Raw genomic sequence first — 15,955 nt, forward strand, 5'->3', positions numbered from 1 at the left:
CATACGTCTGGGAGAAAAATAAAAGCAGCCAGTAAAAAGCAACTTCTAGATCCTTTTATTGAAGAGGACTGAGAAGCACAGAACCATGGTTAAAGCCAATATGCAATATTACACTTCATTCACTTGCCACAGTTTTACCTTAGAGATACTTCTCACACAAGAAGTGTCCCTTAGCAGCAAACCCTCTAAAGATGCCCCTGCTCATCCCCCCCAGCTCTGAACTGGAATTTGTTACACCCTCAGTTGTGCTGATGCAGCTGCTTTCAGAAGATCCTATAAAACAGATCACTGGGATAACCTCAGTTAAAATGAAAACACCACTTCTCTTTGAAGAGATATTTTTAACCTGCAACCCCAGGAGCAGTTGCATCAGCAAACAGGAGAGAGTGGACACTGCAATGTGAGGAGAGTAAAAGCAGTTTGGGAATGAGGAGAGAAGATCAGCAGGAACTGCTTGAACTCACTTTGCTGCCAAAAACATTTCATGCAACCAGACACTGATCTCCTCCTGGCTCACACGTAGTGGAATTCTTCAGATGAGTGGGAAATAGCCAAAAGCCACATTCAGCACTTTCTGTGTACTGCTTTAAGGAAACAGAAGGTGGAGAGAGTCTGCACAAGGAAAATACTGCACGGAGTGAAATCAAGGACCTTTTTAAAAGCCCAATGTATTTATACATAAAACATAACAAATTCTAAAAATATTATCTTTGGAAATATGGAACTCTTTTCTCAAGTTCAAGGGACAGAACAGCAACTTAAATTTCCCACATCATTGGATGTTTATATCTAATGACATTTTGGTTCCTCAAAGGTCAGATATATGTTTCGCTTATATATCTTCTGTAGGTAGGTGGCTGATCTGGAAAACCTAAAATGGATCTCATTTTTCTTGCCCCAGTACACCAACCAGCTCTGCAGCCTCTCTCCTGCCCTTCCCAAGGCTTTGGTGGCAGGTACCCAGCAGCAGCTCTGCCATGGTGTGGCTGAAAGCTGAGATCAGGCTGCTGGAGGAGATTTTTGTGAGGCAGAACTGGGAGCTGCCTGGGCAGAGAATCAGAAGTGGTGTTCGCACTCAGTCCCTCACCCCAGGTCCTGTCTGAGCCACAGTGTGGGTGCTCCTGTGCCCAGCCTGGCACCTCTCTGCTCCTGCCCTGCTGCCCCAGCTGCTGGGCTCAGCCTTGGCTGGGTCACCTCAGCAGGGCCCCAGCAGGGACTCAGGGCTTTGGGCTGCCCCAGCAGGGACTCAGGGCTTGGGCTGCCCCAGCAGGGACTCACTCAGGCTTTGGGCTGCCCCAGCAGGGACTCAGGCTTTGGGCTGCCCCAGGCTCCTGCAGCCCCACTGGGCTCCATGGGCTCCTCAGCTCCGCACCTGGCAGGGAGGGAATGGCGCCCGCTGTCCCTGTGCTCCCTCCCGCAGCAGCATTCCACCTCTGTGATGCCTGGCAGTGCCGTGTGCTGGGCTGCCCAGCAGACACTGATCGAAGGTGGTTTCCCATCAGGAGGGGATTTTATCGAACCCTCGGTGTTTTGCAGATTGCCACATGGAATCCATAAGGCAGGAATACCCCAGCACACTGCACAAGCTCAGCAACGGTGTTACACCGAGTGCAGCAGTTTCCAGAGGCACATCTCAGTGCAAGTTCTCAAGAACAGCTTGCAAAAATATACTGTGTGAAAGAAATGGTTATTGTTTTTACAGCACATTGGCTTAAGGATCCTCTCCTCTAGGTGATGCTGTCATGAGACCTGTGGTTACTCCTTTGCTTTGCATTATCTATTTTTAATTTTCTTTTCTCCAGAAAGGCATCTGCAACAGGTGGGTGTAAATGACCTTAATTCAATATCTCTTCCAGAAGGTCCTGCCTTTCAGATCAGAACAAAGCCTGGAACTTCATCCAGGGTAGCATTCACTGTATTCTCAGCTGTGTTGTGATGAAAGATCTGGGGCCTTTTGGCACAAAGGAGGCAGTGATGAACCCATATTTTCTTACTATGGATTGATCACCTCTCCACTTCAGCAGCTGGGTGATTTCCATCAGTCTTGCACGATAACAAGGTGAGGACAGCTCCTGTGCTGTGACTGTGCTCTGTGCTGCCTCAGGAGGGTGGTGGGGCAGGTGACACCGGGTGAAGCTGCTTCCTCCTGACAATGGATTTGAGAGAGGCTGAGATCTCTCTGTAGCGAAGCCCATACAGAAAAGGGAACAGAACTTTAGGTAGAATCATGAGGACATTGCAGACTGTCAGGGAGACCAAGATTCCTGTCTGCAGTCTGATGAAAACATTAATGCCCAAGAATGATTCTACAAAAAGGGCCAAGAGTGGAAAGAAATAAAAAAATAGGACAGTGTTGTGCATTACAAATGTTACACTGGCTCTGGAGCAGATGCTCTCCCATATACCCGAGTGTTTGGTTTTAAAATACAGAATAGCATAGCAACAAAATATTACAGACAGGCAGAGAATGATAACTGTGGTAGAAAGCCAGAAACAGAGTTTCACAGCATCAGTCTTGTTCAGAGTCAATATTAATATTACTGGAACTGAGCACATTTCCAGGACACAGGGCACAAAGCTGTGGGTAGTCCATAGCACCAAGAAGAAGATCCCAGGAAAAGCAGCAGAACACATCCACAGTAATACAAGGACTCTTTTTGTTCGTGAGGGAGGCAGAATAGCAACGTAGCGCAGAGGAAACAGAACAGCGATGTACGTGTCCAGGACTATTGCAACAGCTGTGAACAGGCCCCCACAGTAAGCCACTGCCAGCAAAAACAAGAGGAGGACACAAGCTTCCTTTGGGAGGTGTAGATGTGCTGCATTGAGAGCAGCTGACAGCGTGTAGAAGAGCAGGTAGATCAGATCAGAAAGCAGAGCATTTCCCAGCAGCATGTACCTCGTTTCCTGGCGGATTTTAAACCGAGAGAAGATCACAAATAAGATGGTTGGGATGATGAGGACTCCTGCCACGAGGCAGACAACTGGAGAGATTAAGAACATCTTGGTGTTTGTGCCTGATGGGGTGAGAGACCATTCCTCCAGCAAAAGCAGCAAAGTTGTGTCATCCAAATTTGAGGAACGGTTGAACTCCATCTCCCTGAGGCGGATTGCAGATCTATTCGCTCTCCTCACTGAGGCACAGCCAGGAAAGTCCATTTCCTTAGGATTTTGGGAGGATTGTCTGACTTGGAGAAAGCAAGATCTTCTATGCTGAGTCCTTAGAAAGGCAAATGAAGCAGAGGATGCAAAAAGACCATGGAAGCAAAGTGATTTCTGTGGCCAATTCTACCAGCTCTCCTCAAGGACAGAATGTTCAAACTTGCAAGTGAATTCTGTGGTGCCAAAAGATGGTTTTGCCTAAAAAGGAGATTTAAATTTCTTTCTGCAAAATCGAATTAGAAAAGAGAATGAATCTCTGGGTGGCTTAAAAAAGACCAAATCCCTCAGCTAGCTCTTTGAACAGAAGTGAATGTGTCGATCAGTTTCAGTAATTTGAGTTTTTCTCATCACATTATCAGTCCAATGAGGCAGATGAAATATTAGCCTGATTAAATAAATACACGATGATACAGATCAACATTCCATGTGTACTGATGTAGAAGAGTCATAAATGTGATTGGTTGGTTTTGCACCAATTTGTGTGCAACAACACAATTGATTTGAAGTGATCAATAAAAAAGGCTCTCAATCTTGCTGTAAAACTGTAGCACAATCACTCTAGTGAATGAAATTATCTTATTTGCAGATGAAAACCATTTTTGGTTCAGTGAATCAATTCATGTTATTAATGAATGATAAACCTTCCCCTGCATTTTTTCATGCATGATATACAAATACTGAATTCTCATCTGTTGCAGCCTTCCAGTCAATCTGTGCATTGTCTGGGATGGGTGACACACACTGTCCCATACCAGCATACCCCAGGGCACATTTGGCACTTCCAGTGAGTGACCAAATGGTTCCTGGTTCCACTTGGTTCCTGGTTTGCTGGCCCACACACTGTGCTGCACTGTGCTGCTTTTAATGCCAGATCTCAGTATCAGAGCTGGGGGTGCAGTGACAGAATTGTGAAGGATCTGGACTGCAGAGAAGGGACATTTCAAGTTCTTCCAGGCATGGTGTGATAAAAAAAAAAGCTGTTTTTTTTTTTTTTAATTGGCTCACTTAACCTGGCATTATTGTATTAATTTCCTTCCCAATGCTAGCAGCACACAGCAGGGCAGCTTCCCTCCACAGGAGCAGGGGCACAGCTCACACAGAGAGTCAGAAAGTCCTGCTGTGCCACGGACATGCTGCCTCAGGGCATGCCAAGCAATGAAACAGACAGCTCATGAAACTCAGCATCGCCCATCAAATCTTGTACACATTTCATTTCCTGTCACACTGATAGCTGGCACCCAAGGAACTGCACGTTGGGACAGTTGGCAGGGTGTGCCATATGGAACAAAAAGATAGAAGGAAAAACCAATGATAATTTTAAGCAGGGCATTTCAGTTACTATGGTGTCTGGGGCAGGCAAAACAGAAGGTGATTATTTTTGCTCACTCAATCCTGCATCCACTGAACAGTGTGTGAGCAATATTGATGCAATCATACATTTGGTGTCAGGGTCATGCCCTGCATCCATAAATGAGTCACCACACAGGTAATACCTTAAGCAGACAGTAGCACTCAAAACTTTGAATTATATTTTTGTGTACTCAGAACTTTTGAATTATACTTTTGTTGCAAAATGGAAAGGAGGGAATGAAAACTCAGGTGCACAAATCACCTCCAACTGTAATTTCAGATCTCTGTTAATAGTGGAGGTGTTTGCTGCCTCCCAGCTCCTCCCACTCCAAGGATGTCCAATTAATGGTCAGACTCTCTAATTTCCATATAAAATCATGACTGTATTTTCCACCAATTGCTTAGGAGTCAGGAGAAAAAACAATAGTTCATTGTCACATCAGCTGCACACCTTTGGCTGATAGAAAAATAAATCACAGAATGGTTTGGGTAGGAAGGGAACTTAAAGCTCACCCAGTTGTAGATGGGAGACTGAAGGCTCACTCTGTTGACATCCTCATGACAAAGGGACCTCATGACTCTCTTGTTCAGCCCACACACAGAGTAGCACAGAGCCCAGAAGGCAGCACAAGCTCAGAGCCCTGCGTGTCCTGTGCTCAGCTATTCCTCTGCTCCAGCTGGCAGAGTCAGCCCTATGGCATGACCTTCTTCATGACCTGTGCTGCTGCAAAAGCCTTAGGAATGCAGGAGGGCTTTAGTTTTACAAAAGTGGACAATAGCAAATTACTGGAAGAGAGATTCAACCCCATCAGGCCTAAGCAGGTCCAGCCAAAGCCACTCCCCTCAGACTTCCAGAGGGGCTTTTAACTGCTCGGTCGAGTTGTGCTAGATTTAGAAGTGTGAAAGGTTGGTGTCCTGGCACACTGATATAACCCAGAACAGGTGGTTCTGAAGAATATCTGTTTGTTGTCTCCTTTAATTTTCTTGATCCTAGGAGGCCTTTCCACACCTGGGCATTTGCAAGGGGCTGGCAGCTCTGAGCACCACTCCTGAGGATTCTGAACTGAGCTCCTTTTGCCATTGCATCTCAGTGTTCAATAGTTTGTGATGCCAACCTGAATGATCCTCTTGAAATTTCCTGTAAACCTGGCCTTAATGCTCTGGTTATTGATTTTTTAAATGCTCTCTAGTAAATTTATGTTAGGTGGATGGACTTTTTACATATCTTGCTGATGCAGACAGCACAGTATTAGCAGCCTCTCTTCTGCCTCTTACTCTGGCTCAATACAGCTTGTATTGATTTTCAAGCTGAACCACACACTGTTAATTGCTTTACTCATTTCTGCTTCAATAAGCATCCTGCTGAAAGCTTAGTTAATTATTGTGTCTTCTTATTGCAGAGCTCCCATACCTTCTCGGTGATTTCTCATGTGCAGCTCCTCACAGCACTGACTCCTTCTTTTCATAAAGCAAACGATTTTTTTTTTCAGATGGCAACTCTTTATTATTGAACATGGCTGACCTTTTATACACTTTCCAATTGTTTATGCTTCTACCCTAGCTATTGGCTACAATAAATCAACATAACACTATTGGTGAAGAGCTACAGTGACTTCAACTAACTTTCTAAAAGTTCTGCATCCAGCTGCAAAGTTCTCTTCTTATCTTTCTTCAGTTCCTCACTTCTCTTGGTCTCCTTGGTTACAGCTTTGGAGAGAGCTCCTACTCAGCTTCTTCTTCCTTCTCAGCTTCTTCTCTCTGCTTTAGCTATCAGGCCTGCTGTTAGCCCCTTCCACAAATTATCTGATGGGGCTGGGAGATCTCAGGTTGCACGCTGAGCACTGTAACTCCTGCAAAGACTGCACTACATTGTATTCTGTTACTGGCTATAAACAGTCATTGTCAAACCCAGCAGAAAAGGTTAGAAATGTTACTGACACACAGAGAACCTTCCTACTCCACAGAGGTTACCTGACTGATTCAACAAATGACAGGTACACTGCTGCTGTGACAGGGAGCAGCACACAGGAAAGGGAAGCAAAAAGAATAATGCTAGGATTTCCCCAGCCCTTCATCCCAAGAGCCTGTGTTAGAAGGGGATACCCAGAGGAATGCTCACATTCACCTCTGAGGCTCCCTGGGTGCCATCATGTCACTGTCTCAGTGTGACCACAGAGTCCTTGCTGTGCTGCCTATTCCAGCAACTCACACCATGTCCCAGCCTAAATAATCTGTCCTGGGCTGTGGGTCTGCCCCAGAGACTGCAGCTCCTGGCCAGGGGCCTGGGGAGAGCGGGGTAGAAAGGCTGTCTCACATCTCCTCAAACAGATGGGTTTTGGATGAGACAGCTGGGTCCAACAAATCCATATTTTTACTGGAATGTTGTTTCATGGGTCTATTTCCAGCCATGCTGTTAGAGTTTCTGCAGCTTCCTTCCACAAATGCCCCCGCCCCTTCTAGGTTTGTGTAGGACAAGAAGGAGCCTCCCTTGCTGGTGCAGCTTTCCCAGTCATGAACAGCCAAGTGCCCATGAGCAGGCCAGCTCCTCCCAGGAGGGCAGGAAGAACCAGGTTTCCTGCCTGTACCCATATTCTCACTCTGGGCAAATGAGCTGCTGCTGTCAGTGAGGAAAGTAATCCGAGCAGTTTAATTGTGGTGTTTTTCTGGCTGAGCCTTCCCCTTTTCTTCTTTAAACAGAAAGTCAGTTAGAAGATTTTGCTAGACCTTTAAGATTCCCTCTAAACTTTTCTGCAAGCCACAGGGAGAGGTACAACTCGTCCATGCCTCAGCTGTCTGTCCCCACGTGGCTCCAGAAGGATTGTTCAGGGCCTTGCTTGTTGTTTGCTGTAGATAAGAGACTTACACACTGCTCTTGTAACTGTACAAAGTTCACAAATCAGGCAGAGCAACTATTAAAGTTAAGGAAGTAAAGAAATAGGTGTGAAAACTAAGCTCAGATTTCAGTGCTTTGAAAGGTCAAAGGAACACGGAACAAAAGAAAACAGGGATTAGAAAGTGCTGGTTTGAAGGCATTTTAATAAGGCTCCCAAACAAAAGAGGACATGGAGAGAGACTGGGAGGACTCAGCATTTAATCCCTACATCACTTTTTCTAATTCCAAATACCATCAAGCCATGGTGATGACAAAGTCAAAATAAATTTTGTACCAAATCAGCCTTGCAGGTGCAATATTGAGAAATAAGCTGGATGTCAGAAGAACAGGATTCCTAATTATTTGACAAATATTTCAATAACAGTTTAGAGAAGTAACAGGGTAAGTCCCAGACACCTCCTGCTTTCCTGCAGGTCACTGCAGCCAGCAGAACTCACCCATTTCCATTCCCCAAGCCTGGCAAGGCAGAGAAAGACAGGTTTTCCTCTTTTGTGCTGAAAGGACACACAACCATGTTTTCCCGTGACAAGCTGCAGATGTGACCAGAGATTTATAGCAAACAACTGCTGCTTTTCATGGTCATTTATAGACAGACTCACAGGACTCCAAGAGAAGCCACCCTAGACTGTTCCTTCAGTTTAATGATCTCTCCTGCCTGCCTACTTCTCATAGCAACGCATCTGTGAAACAGGACAAAAGCCCACTAAATAAGGCCTATTTGTAAAATATTAACTTCTTGCCTAAAAGAAGTTAATATTACAAAATGTTACAAATCCTAACAGCAGTTTAATTTATAAGGAGAAATCGTGCTTAAATTTTGAACACTATACAACTACACTGCTGCTAACAGGGGTTACCTGCAGAAATCTAAATCCTTTAGATAAAGAACAATAACATCATTATCTGAGTATTTAGCAGCTCTCAGAAGAGATGAAACCAGTTTTCAGTGCCACACAGAGTGATGAGCAGAACTAGAAATGCACATCTGAATTTGTAACTCCTTGACTCCTCCTTTAAGACAGGAGAAAGCTCCTTGTCCTGAGAGAAAGCTTCTCAAATGGGGAAGGTACATCCACCAAATTCAGAGCACCCATCCATCTCTGTCTTTCTGGTGGTGGCTGGCACCAGAAGTTTTATGTTCCTGTCCTGTCTCACCTGCAGTGATCTCCAGCATCACCTAGGAGGGGCTGCTGCAGGCAGGCAAAAGCAGAAGTTATCTGGCTCCATCCCTGTTTTACTGTGTTTTGTCTCATGTAAAAAGCACAGGAGAGGTGTAGCATGGTAGCTCCTTGAAGGATGGCTGGCTGAAAAGGGATACAGATGGCTGCAGAGTGTTGGGTGCACGTTAGAATGAAATACCAAAGCAGAGCTGGAATTAGAACGGGTGGCAGAGACAGGTTGGCACATCCAGGCTGGCAGGGATCAGCCGCAGGAGCACAGCACAGCTCCTCCCTGGCAGCTGGGAAGTGCTCACCTGACCCAACCTGGGGCAAAGGTAGCATAGGAATCAAGATGGAAGGAAACACTCTAGAAGTGGAGTTGGAACAGAAGAGGCAGGAAAAATGCTGTGTGAAAGGAAATGTTGGAATTCAGGACATCCCTCTGGCTGTCCTGGATTGCCAGAGCCCCTGCCAGGGGCTCAGAGACCCTGGCACAGAGACCAAAACACCTGTGGGTTTGATTATGACCCGTGGAGCAAATTACCAACCTTAGATGAGGATCTGCAAGCTATGAAAGCTTAAGCAGAATAATAATTAGTTTGTCACGGGGTGAAAAATAGATTTTTTTAGGGTTTTTAGAATGGGGGTTCAGGGGGCAAGATGGAGGGATCTGGGTGTGTCCAGCCTTTCTGCTTCTTCTTGGCCTCCATCTTCTGCTGTGATGGTGGCACTGACAGATTGGTTTAGAGTAGAAGCTCACTGTCTAACACAGGTGATAGGTATTGGGAAGTAATTGTAAACATTGTACACATAGGTTTTAGTATAAAAAGATAACACCCCCCTGAGGGCAGGCTGACTGCCCTGACTGTCTTGCTGAGTGGACCTCGGCAGGGCAGGAGAAAGAATTTTATAGATAAGGAACAATAAACAACCTTGAGACAGAGAAATGAAGAGCCCTGACTCCTTCTTCAAGTGCTAGGCTGGGAAAAGAGACTTTCCAACACATCTTGGGGTCGCTCTGAGCAGCAAAGCCCCAAGAAGAAAATACATGAAATGTGTTCCTATTCCTGCCTTTTGATGACAGGCTGTGAATGGGTGTCCATGGCACAGAGCAGCACAGGGCACAGCACCATCCTGGGCAGGAAGGAGCCTCAGTGCCAAAGCCAAGATGCTCCTTCCCAGTTCCCAGCCCTGTACCTGGGAATGGCAGTGGCTCCCAGGTGGCAAAGACACTGAAGCAACATTGATTGTCTGCAATAGCTGTGCCCACAGGGAGATGCTGACCTTATCTCACACTGATGGAAGCAGGTGCCAGGCACAGCTGCCATATGGCACAGAGATTAACTGCCAGCATGTGCTGAATAGTCACAGTCCCTGATTAGCCAGGCAGGGAACATGCCCTGGGCTGCACACACAGTGCCATTCACCAGCTCTGTTGTCCCCTTCCCAGCAGCTCCTTTGTTACTTACCCAGCACAGGTACTTAAAAATGAGATTTTTCTCCACATGAGGCCTGTCTCTGCCTTGTTGTTCTAACAATGGCTTTGTACTGCTCCTACTCATTTCCATAGCAATTCCCTGTCCTATCACACTGGAGGTTCAGATTCATGATAGAAAAGCACTGTTAGGGTAGGAGTACAAACACAAATGTTCCAAACTTATTAAAAAAAGAGATTTTTTAAAAGACTTTTTGGGGGGGGGGAGAGCAACATGTCACTTTACTACTGTTCTGTGAGCCCACATCAGTCTTACTCTCCTGGTGGCCTCCACAGGCACAAAGAGGAGGGCACATCACCCCCTGGCATGTCCAGAACTTCTCAGCAAGCTGGCAGAGTTACAGCTCACAACAGGGAGACTTTGAGCCATGGGCAGAACAGCAAGCTGAGATCTTCACTAAAATACACAGTTAATTCCATGTCTAGTTTAATTATTTGTTTCTTTCTTCTCCAATCCAAGTTCCTGCTCATTAAAAGATGTTCACGAGAAGCACCAGAGAAGAGATCCTCTCTTTTCCTTTACTATTATCCTAAGCAGCACCTGGAGACAAAAGCAGCTCCCAACTGCCTCCAAGGTATCTCAGAGGTAGCTCAGCTGTTCACAGACAAATGTTTGTCTTGCAAGAGTTCCTTACATTTACAGCTACTGGGGTGACTAGAAACCAGACCATTTTTCTAATCCATTCTCAGCATTTTCTCAGGAATTCCTAGGCCCTTTTAATTGAGCTGTTTTTTCCTCCCAGAAAGCAGCAGTCTCTTGCTCCAAAGAAAACATTTCAATGCCAGCCCAGCGCAATGGATAGCAACTGAGGGAAATACAAACATGCACAGCAGTGCTATAAATCACAGAATCTTCAAGGCAACATATACAGGAAGAAAACTTCAGTGAATTAGCAGCCCTTTTTAATAAGCCAGTTTAACAAGCTGTGAGTTGAAGCACATCAGAGGTGCCCCAGTCTCTCCCTGCAGCCCTGCAGAGATGCTCTGGGGCCGTTCAGGGCACACACTCCTGTGCAGCTCCCATCCCTGGAAGCACTGCCACCATCAGACGTTCTGGTGGTCACCCTGACACCAGCTGCCCCAGGACTCTCTCCCTTTCAAACACCTCCTTTCCCTGGGAAGCTCACAATAGTCTCATGAATTTGGATCTGAGCTGTGCTCAAACCAGCACAGTGGCATCAGTGCCAGCTCCAGCTCCAGCACAGAGGGAATTATGTGTGCCATCCACAGCTGTGGAATTATGTGTGCCATCCCCCAGGACACCATCCCAACCCCTGCCTCTTGTGTCTCTTCATTTCCTGCCAAGTAATGTGCCAATTTCTTCCACATCAATTTCTAAGCTGAGACCGCTTCTCTACTTATTTCTCTCTCCTGCCTGCTCTTGGAGACTGGAATGATGGTGAAAATGAGACACACAGTGCCACTTGTCATCCCCAGCTCTCTGCCCTGGTAGTCTCCCACAATGCCTATTTGTGAACTTCTTCAGACCCTCTGTGAGGCAGTTTCTGACATGCAGCCCTGAGCCCCACTTTTAGTTGAAGCCATCACATGTGTGGGGCTGTTTCTGCTCTTGGCAGCCTGGGAGGCTGAGGGGTCAGTGCAAGGGGAGCCCCCCTGCTCCCACAACCTCAAATCTGCACCACCAGTCTCACAGAATCAAAGAATGGTTTTGGAAGGAACCTTCAAGACCATCTGTCCTCCCTGCCATGGGCAGGGACACTTTCCCCTAGACCAGGTGTCTCAGGGTCCTGTCCTGCACATCATTGTCCAAAATCCCTCTTTGAATTCCTCTGGAGCTGGAAGGATTTATAGGGTCTTCCTGGAGCTTTCTTTTCTCCAGGCTGGACAACCCCAATTCTTTCAGCGATGAATACAGGCTTGTCACCCAGCTCAGGAGCTCTTGGACCCCAGCTGTGTGCTTGGGCTGACACAGCAGCTGCCTGCCCATGGTCTGCACTCTGTTTCACAGCCAGCGTCTCACCTTGGCACTGCCAAAGGCATCACAGGAGCAGTGACCCCAGCCCTGAAGGGAGAGAAGGGCACAGAAGGACAGACCAGAGGAAGGCAGGGGCCCTTGAGGATACACCCCAAGCTGTTCACTGGCAAGATTCCAGGCCCTCTCTTTCTGTTCCCAAAATAGACAGAAGTCTGTCCCATTATTAACCGTCAATAAACACCAGCTTGGGGACTGTGTCCCCCAGCAGGCAAAGCCTTTCAGCCTCGTGGAGAGCAGCTTGCAGTGAGTTAACTCCCTCTTTGTCACACTCCAAATGGGGTCCCTGGGGTCTCACAGGGTGTCTGCAGGGATACAGAATTATAGAAAGGGATTTGTTTTTGTAAATGAACTGGAAGAGAGTCGGCTCCTCCTACCCACCCTTCATGCTGTCCTTTCTGTTTTTAGCATGCTATAAATGACCACCTTCTCTGATAATTTATGCATAATTGGGACTGATTTCAGCAAATGGCCCAAGAAAAGCTGCTCTGAACTACTGAGTAATTTACTGATTTCGTTTTCAATTAATATTAGTAGCCTTAGGAATAAGCAGCCTGTGTTCCTCTTTTAGGCACAAGAAAATCTCCAGCCTGATGGAGAGACATCCAGAGCTTAAGAAGCATCTAATCAGCTGAACACTGGGAAGAAACATGTTCCCACACTCATGTACCTTATTTATTTTTCAGAAGACCCCTCCTAATCTGGAAATTTTTATCCATTTTTTTCTGCTCTGGAATTTCCCTTTTCCTGCCTCCAGACTATCCCTTTCCTCTTCTCCTGGCAATACCATTCCTGCTCTGATTTTTTCCTTGGTTAGGTATTGGGGATTGTTTTGGGTGGAGGGGGTGGTGGAGGAAAGGGCTTTTCTGTGCAATCCTGTCCTAGGAGCTGATCAGCCCAGGCCTCCTGTGTCTCCATGCAGTGCAACAATGACAGCAGCAGTGCAATACCCAATGTACTGTGCCCTGCAGTCTGTGCAGGAGCCAGCCCAGCCATGAGAGCATGCACAGAGGAGGAGAGAGAAATTGTGGCTGTCTAATTGTGGCACAGAAAAGCCACTCTGACCTGTCCCTGCTGCCTGCATTCCCCTGCAGGCCAGAGCACAAACCTTCTGGCTGCTGTGACTGGCACCTTTGTGTGCTCAGGTGCTCTTGGAACCACATCTACCTGGAAACACTGGAAAGGATAGGCCAGCCTGGCTTGGACTGGGCACAATTTGTGGTTTGTTTAACAGACCTGGCCTGGGTTTGGCACTGCTACAGTAGGAGTGTGCTGACATTTATTATGACATGCCAAGGCTCTGTACAAGTACACTTCACCACAGACCCAACTCCATAATTACAAATGTTGGGTTAGCCCTGAAGCTTGCCTTTCCCTTCACAAATCCACACCAGTAGTAGCATTTAAAATTATTCTGTCTGCAATTCACATGCCCACATCTATTCTCAGCTTCTGTTTGCAGCCTTGAGGTTGTCCAGATTGTCCCTTTGTCCTTTTAAGACCCCTGCACTACCCACACTAATCCTCAGTAAGCAATCAAATCTCCCCATCTGTGCTTTTACTATTTCCCTTGGCACCATGGGATGACTTCTCTATTTTAATTAACTTGAGATGGATGCCTTGTCAAGACTTAGCTGCTCTGATTTCTCATTATGTTATCATAATACCATTTAGCAACACCACCCTTCTCAGCAAGGAAAACTGATTCCAGCCCCTTGAAGGCAATGTAGTGAAACACAGAGCACTCACCAGGGCCCACAGCAATATTTGCTCTCATTCTTGTTAACCTGCTGCATTTCCTTCCCAGCGAATGCACCAGTTCTGCCTACTCACAAAGGCACACTTCAGGTTATGTTTTCTTCTTTTGTTTTTCTTAGTCATCATCACTTAATTTCAACTTTTAACCCCACTGAGCACTGCTTGAATGCCCACCACACGTAAAAGCAGTTTGAATTTCCTCATTGCCAGCTGCAATCGGTGGTACCCCACACCACTGTTTGCACTTTTCCTGCCAACAACTCATTACTTCAAATTGGCCTGAACCTATTTCATATTTTGCAGCCATTTAAGACCTGAAGTCTACAGGTCACCTCACAAATGAGAAGGAAGGCTTTTGCTTTCATGTCCTTCTAAACCTGCAACAGCTCAGCCTCTGTCTCTTCCTCAGGCCTGTTTTCATCTCTTAAATTGCTGTGTGATGGCTGCAGGTGCTCTGAGTTGCCATTTGTGCGCAAAGCACCAAGTCAGCACCAAGGGCCTGTTTGACACGAGCTCCTGGTCAGCTCCTCAGTGAAATTCCCTTTGTGAGCACCTGCAGAGCAGCGGAATTAGACATTGTGTGCTGCACACCCCCCTCAGGCTGTAGCCCGCTCTGTAGTGGTTGTGAGCCCCTAATGGGCTGGGAGTTGTCCTCTGGGAATAAGGAGTGCTGAAAAGGCTGCTCAGGGCTCGTGGCAGGAAGATGAGACTTGTGTCAAGCATCCAGCAATTTAATGCTAGGCAGCATCAGCAAAATGCAAGGAAGGTGTAGTTTGGACAAACAGCAGGGTCTTGGAGGAACAAACACAAGGAAGTATTCTCTGGCACACTCCAAGGAAGACGCCTCCAAAACCAGCCTCCTGTGGGCCTGTCAGGCTGAATCCCAATCAGAAAAGATCTCTCACAAAATTCCCTGACCAAAACCAACACTTATTGCAGTTCTTTAAATGTTAATAATGCTAGTTTACATTCTCTGAAAGTCTAATTCTGTGTTTTTCCACTCTAGGAAACCCTGCCAGATGTAAATATTTTAAGCAGAACAGGTGAAAGAAGCCAGCTGAGCAGGATGGAATATCACTGCTCTCTCTTTTGTTCATGGACACACACATGAGGGTCTCACAGCCTAAAGTCTCAGATCTCAATTTGTTATATGGGGATGAAAAGCACATTTAACAGTCACTTTTATGTCTCCCACATAGGAGAAGGCAGGATTTTAAGCACATATATTCAGGGTACAGGCTGACAGTAAAAAAAACATGGTATTTTAATGTAGGAAGGCTGTCCAGTTTCAGGACTTTAGATGACGAGCTTGCTGTGTGCAGATTGTGGAAAAGAAGGTTTGTTGACAACACTCAGTGAAATTCAGAGCCAAGAATTTATTTCCGTGTGCTCGTGGACACCCTTGCAATGTTGGATGTGCAGGGCCATCTAGTGGGAAGGCTCCGTGTGCAGCAGCAGCCAAACACAGGCAGCTTTTCACACCAGCCTGATGAACAAAGGCAGCTTTGGCTGATCAGAAATCAGAAATGCATTTTATGAGTTTTTCTCTCCAGATGGAATGCTTCCCTGCGGAGCCACTGCAGCATCCCCAGCAGAGCCTGTGCAACAAGGAACTGAGCCTGTTTCACTGCAGGATCCTGTGCTGAAAATGTGTGAATTTCCTAAAATTAATTTCTTTTGACTGATGACTTTGGGAAGCTTTGCTCCAAAAAAGGAAACAACAACAAGACACCCCCTCTGAACCCCTCAGTTTCAGTTTTTGTTGTCATTGGTACAAGTGCAGAAAGGCTCAGTGACACTGTCAGGCTGCACAGTGATGGAGAGCAAGGCATTAGTTTATGTACAGCCCTCCATCTCTGGTGTTGGATTGAATTAATCACATAGAGGTGCTGGCTGGGACTCAGTCATTTTTCACAGAAATATTGAATGTTCTGAGTTGGATTCTCTGGTCAAATAACTGTGATAGCCCAGGAAATGCTGGTGTCCCTTTGCATTAATTCCCCCATCTGTGCAGTGAGGAGGGTGAGAAGTGGGGGGCTACAGCACTTGCAGGGTTACCTAAAAATCCCACAGCGAATCTGGAAAACAATTAGGTTTTCCAAAAGCATGGGAAAATAGCTTATATTTAAGTTTTTGCCATTTTC

General features: G+C 46.3%; 1 protein-coding gene across 1 annotated transcript; it reads right to left on the reverse strand.

The window, feature by feature from the left end:
* Positions 1-2,100: 2,100 nt before the first annotated feature.
* On the reverse strand, positions 2,101-3,159 carry GPR148 (G protein-coupled receptor 148). The gene has a single exon (XM_059478830.1). The coding sequence runs from the start codon at positions 3,157-3,159 to the stop codon at positions 2,101-2,103; it is 1,059 nt and encodes a 352-aa protein (XP_059334813.1).
* Positions 3,160-15,955: the final 12,796 nt, after the last annotated feature.

This window comes from Ammospiza nelsoni, chromosome 10 (assembly GCF_027579445.1).
Source record: "Ammospiza nelsoni isolate bAmmNel1 chromosome 10, bAmmNel1.pri, whole genome shotgun sequence".
Classification (NCBI taxonomy): domain Eukaryota; kingdom Metazoa; phylum Chordata; class Aves; order Passeriformes; family Passerellidae; genus Ammospiza; species Ammospiza nelsoni.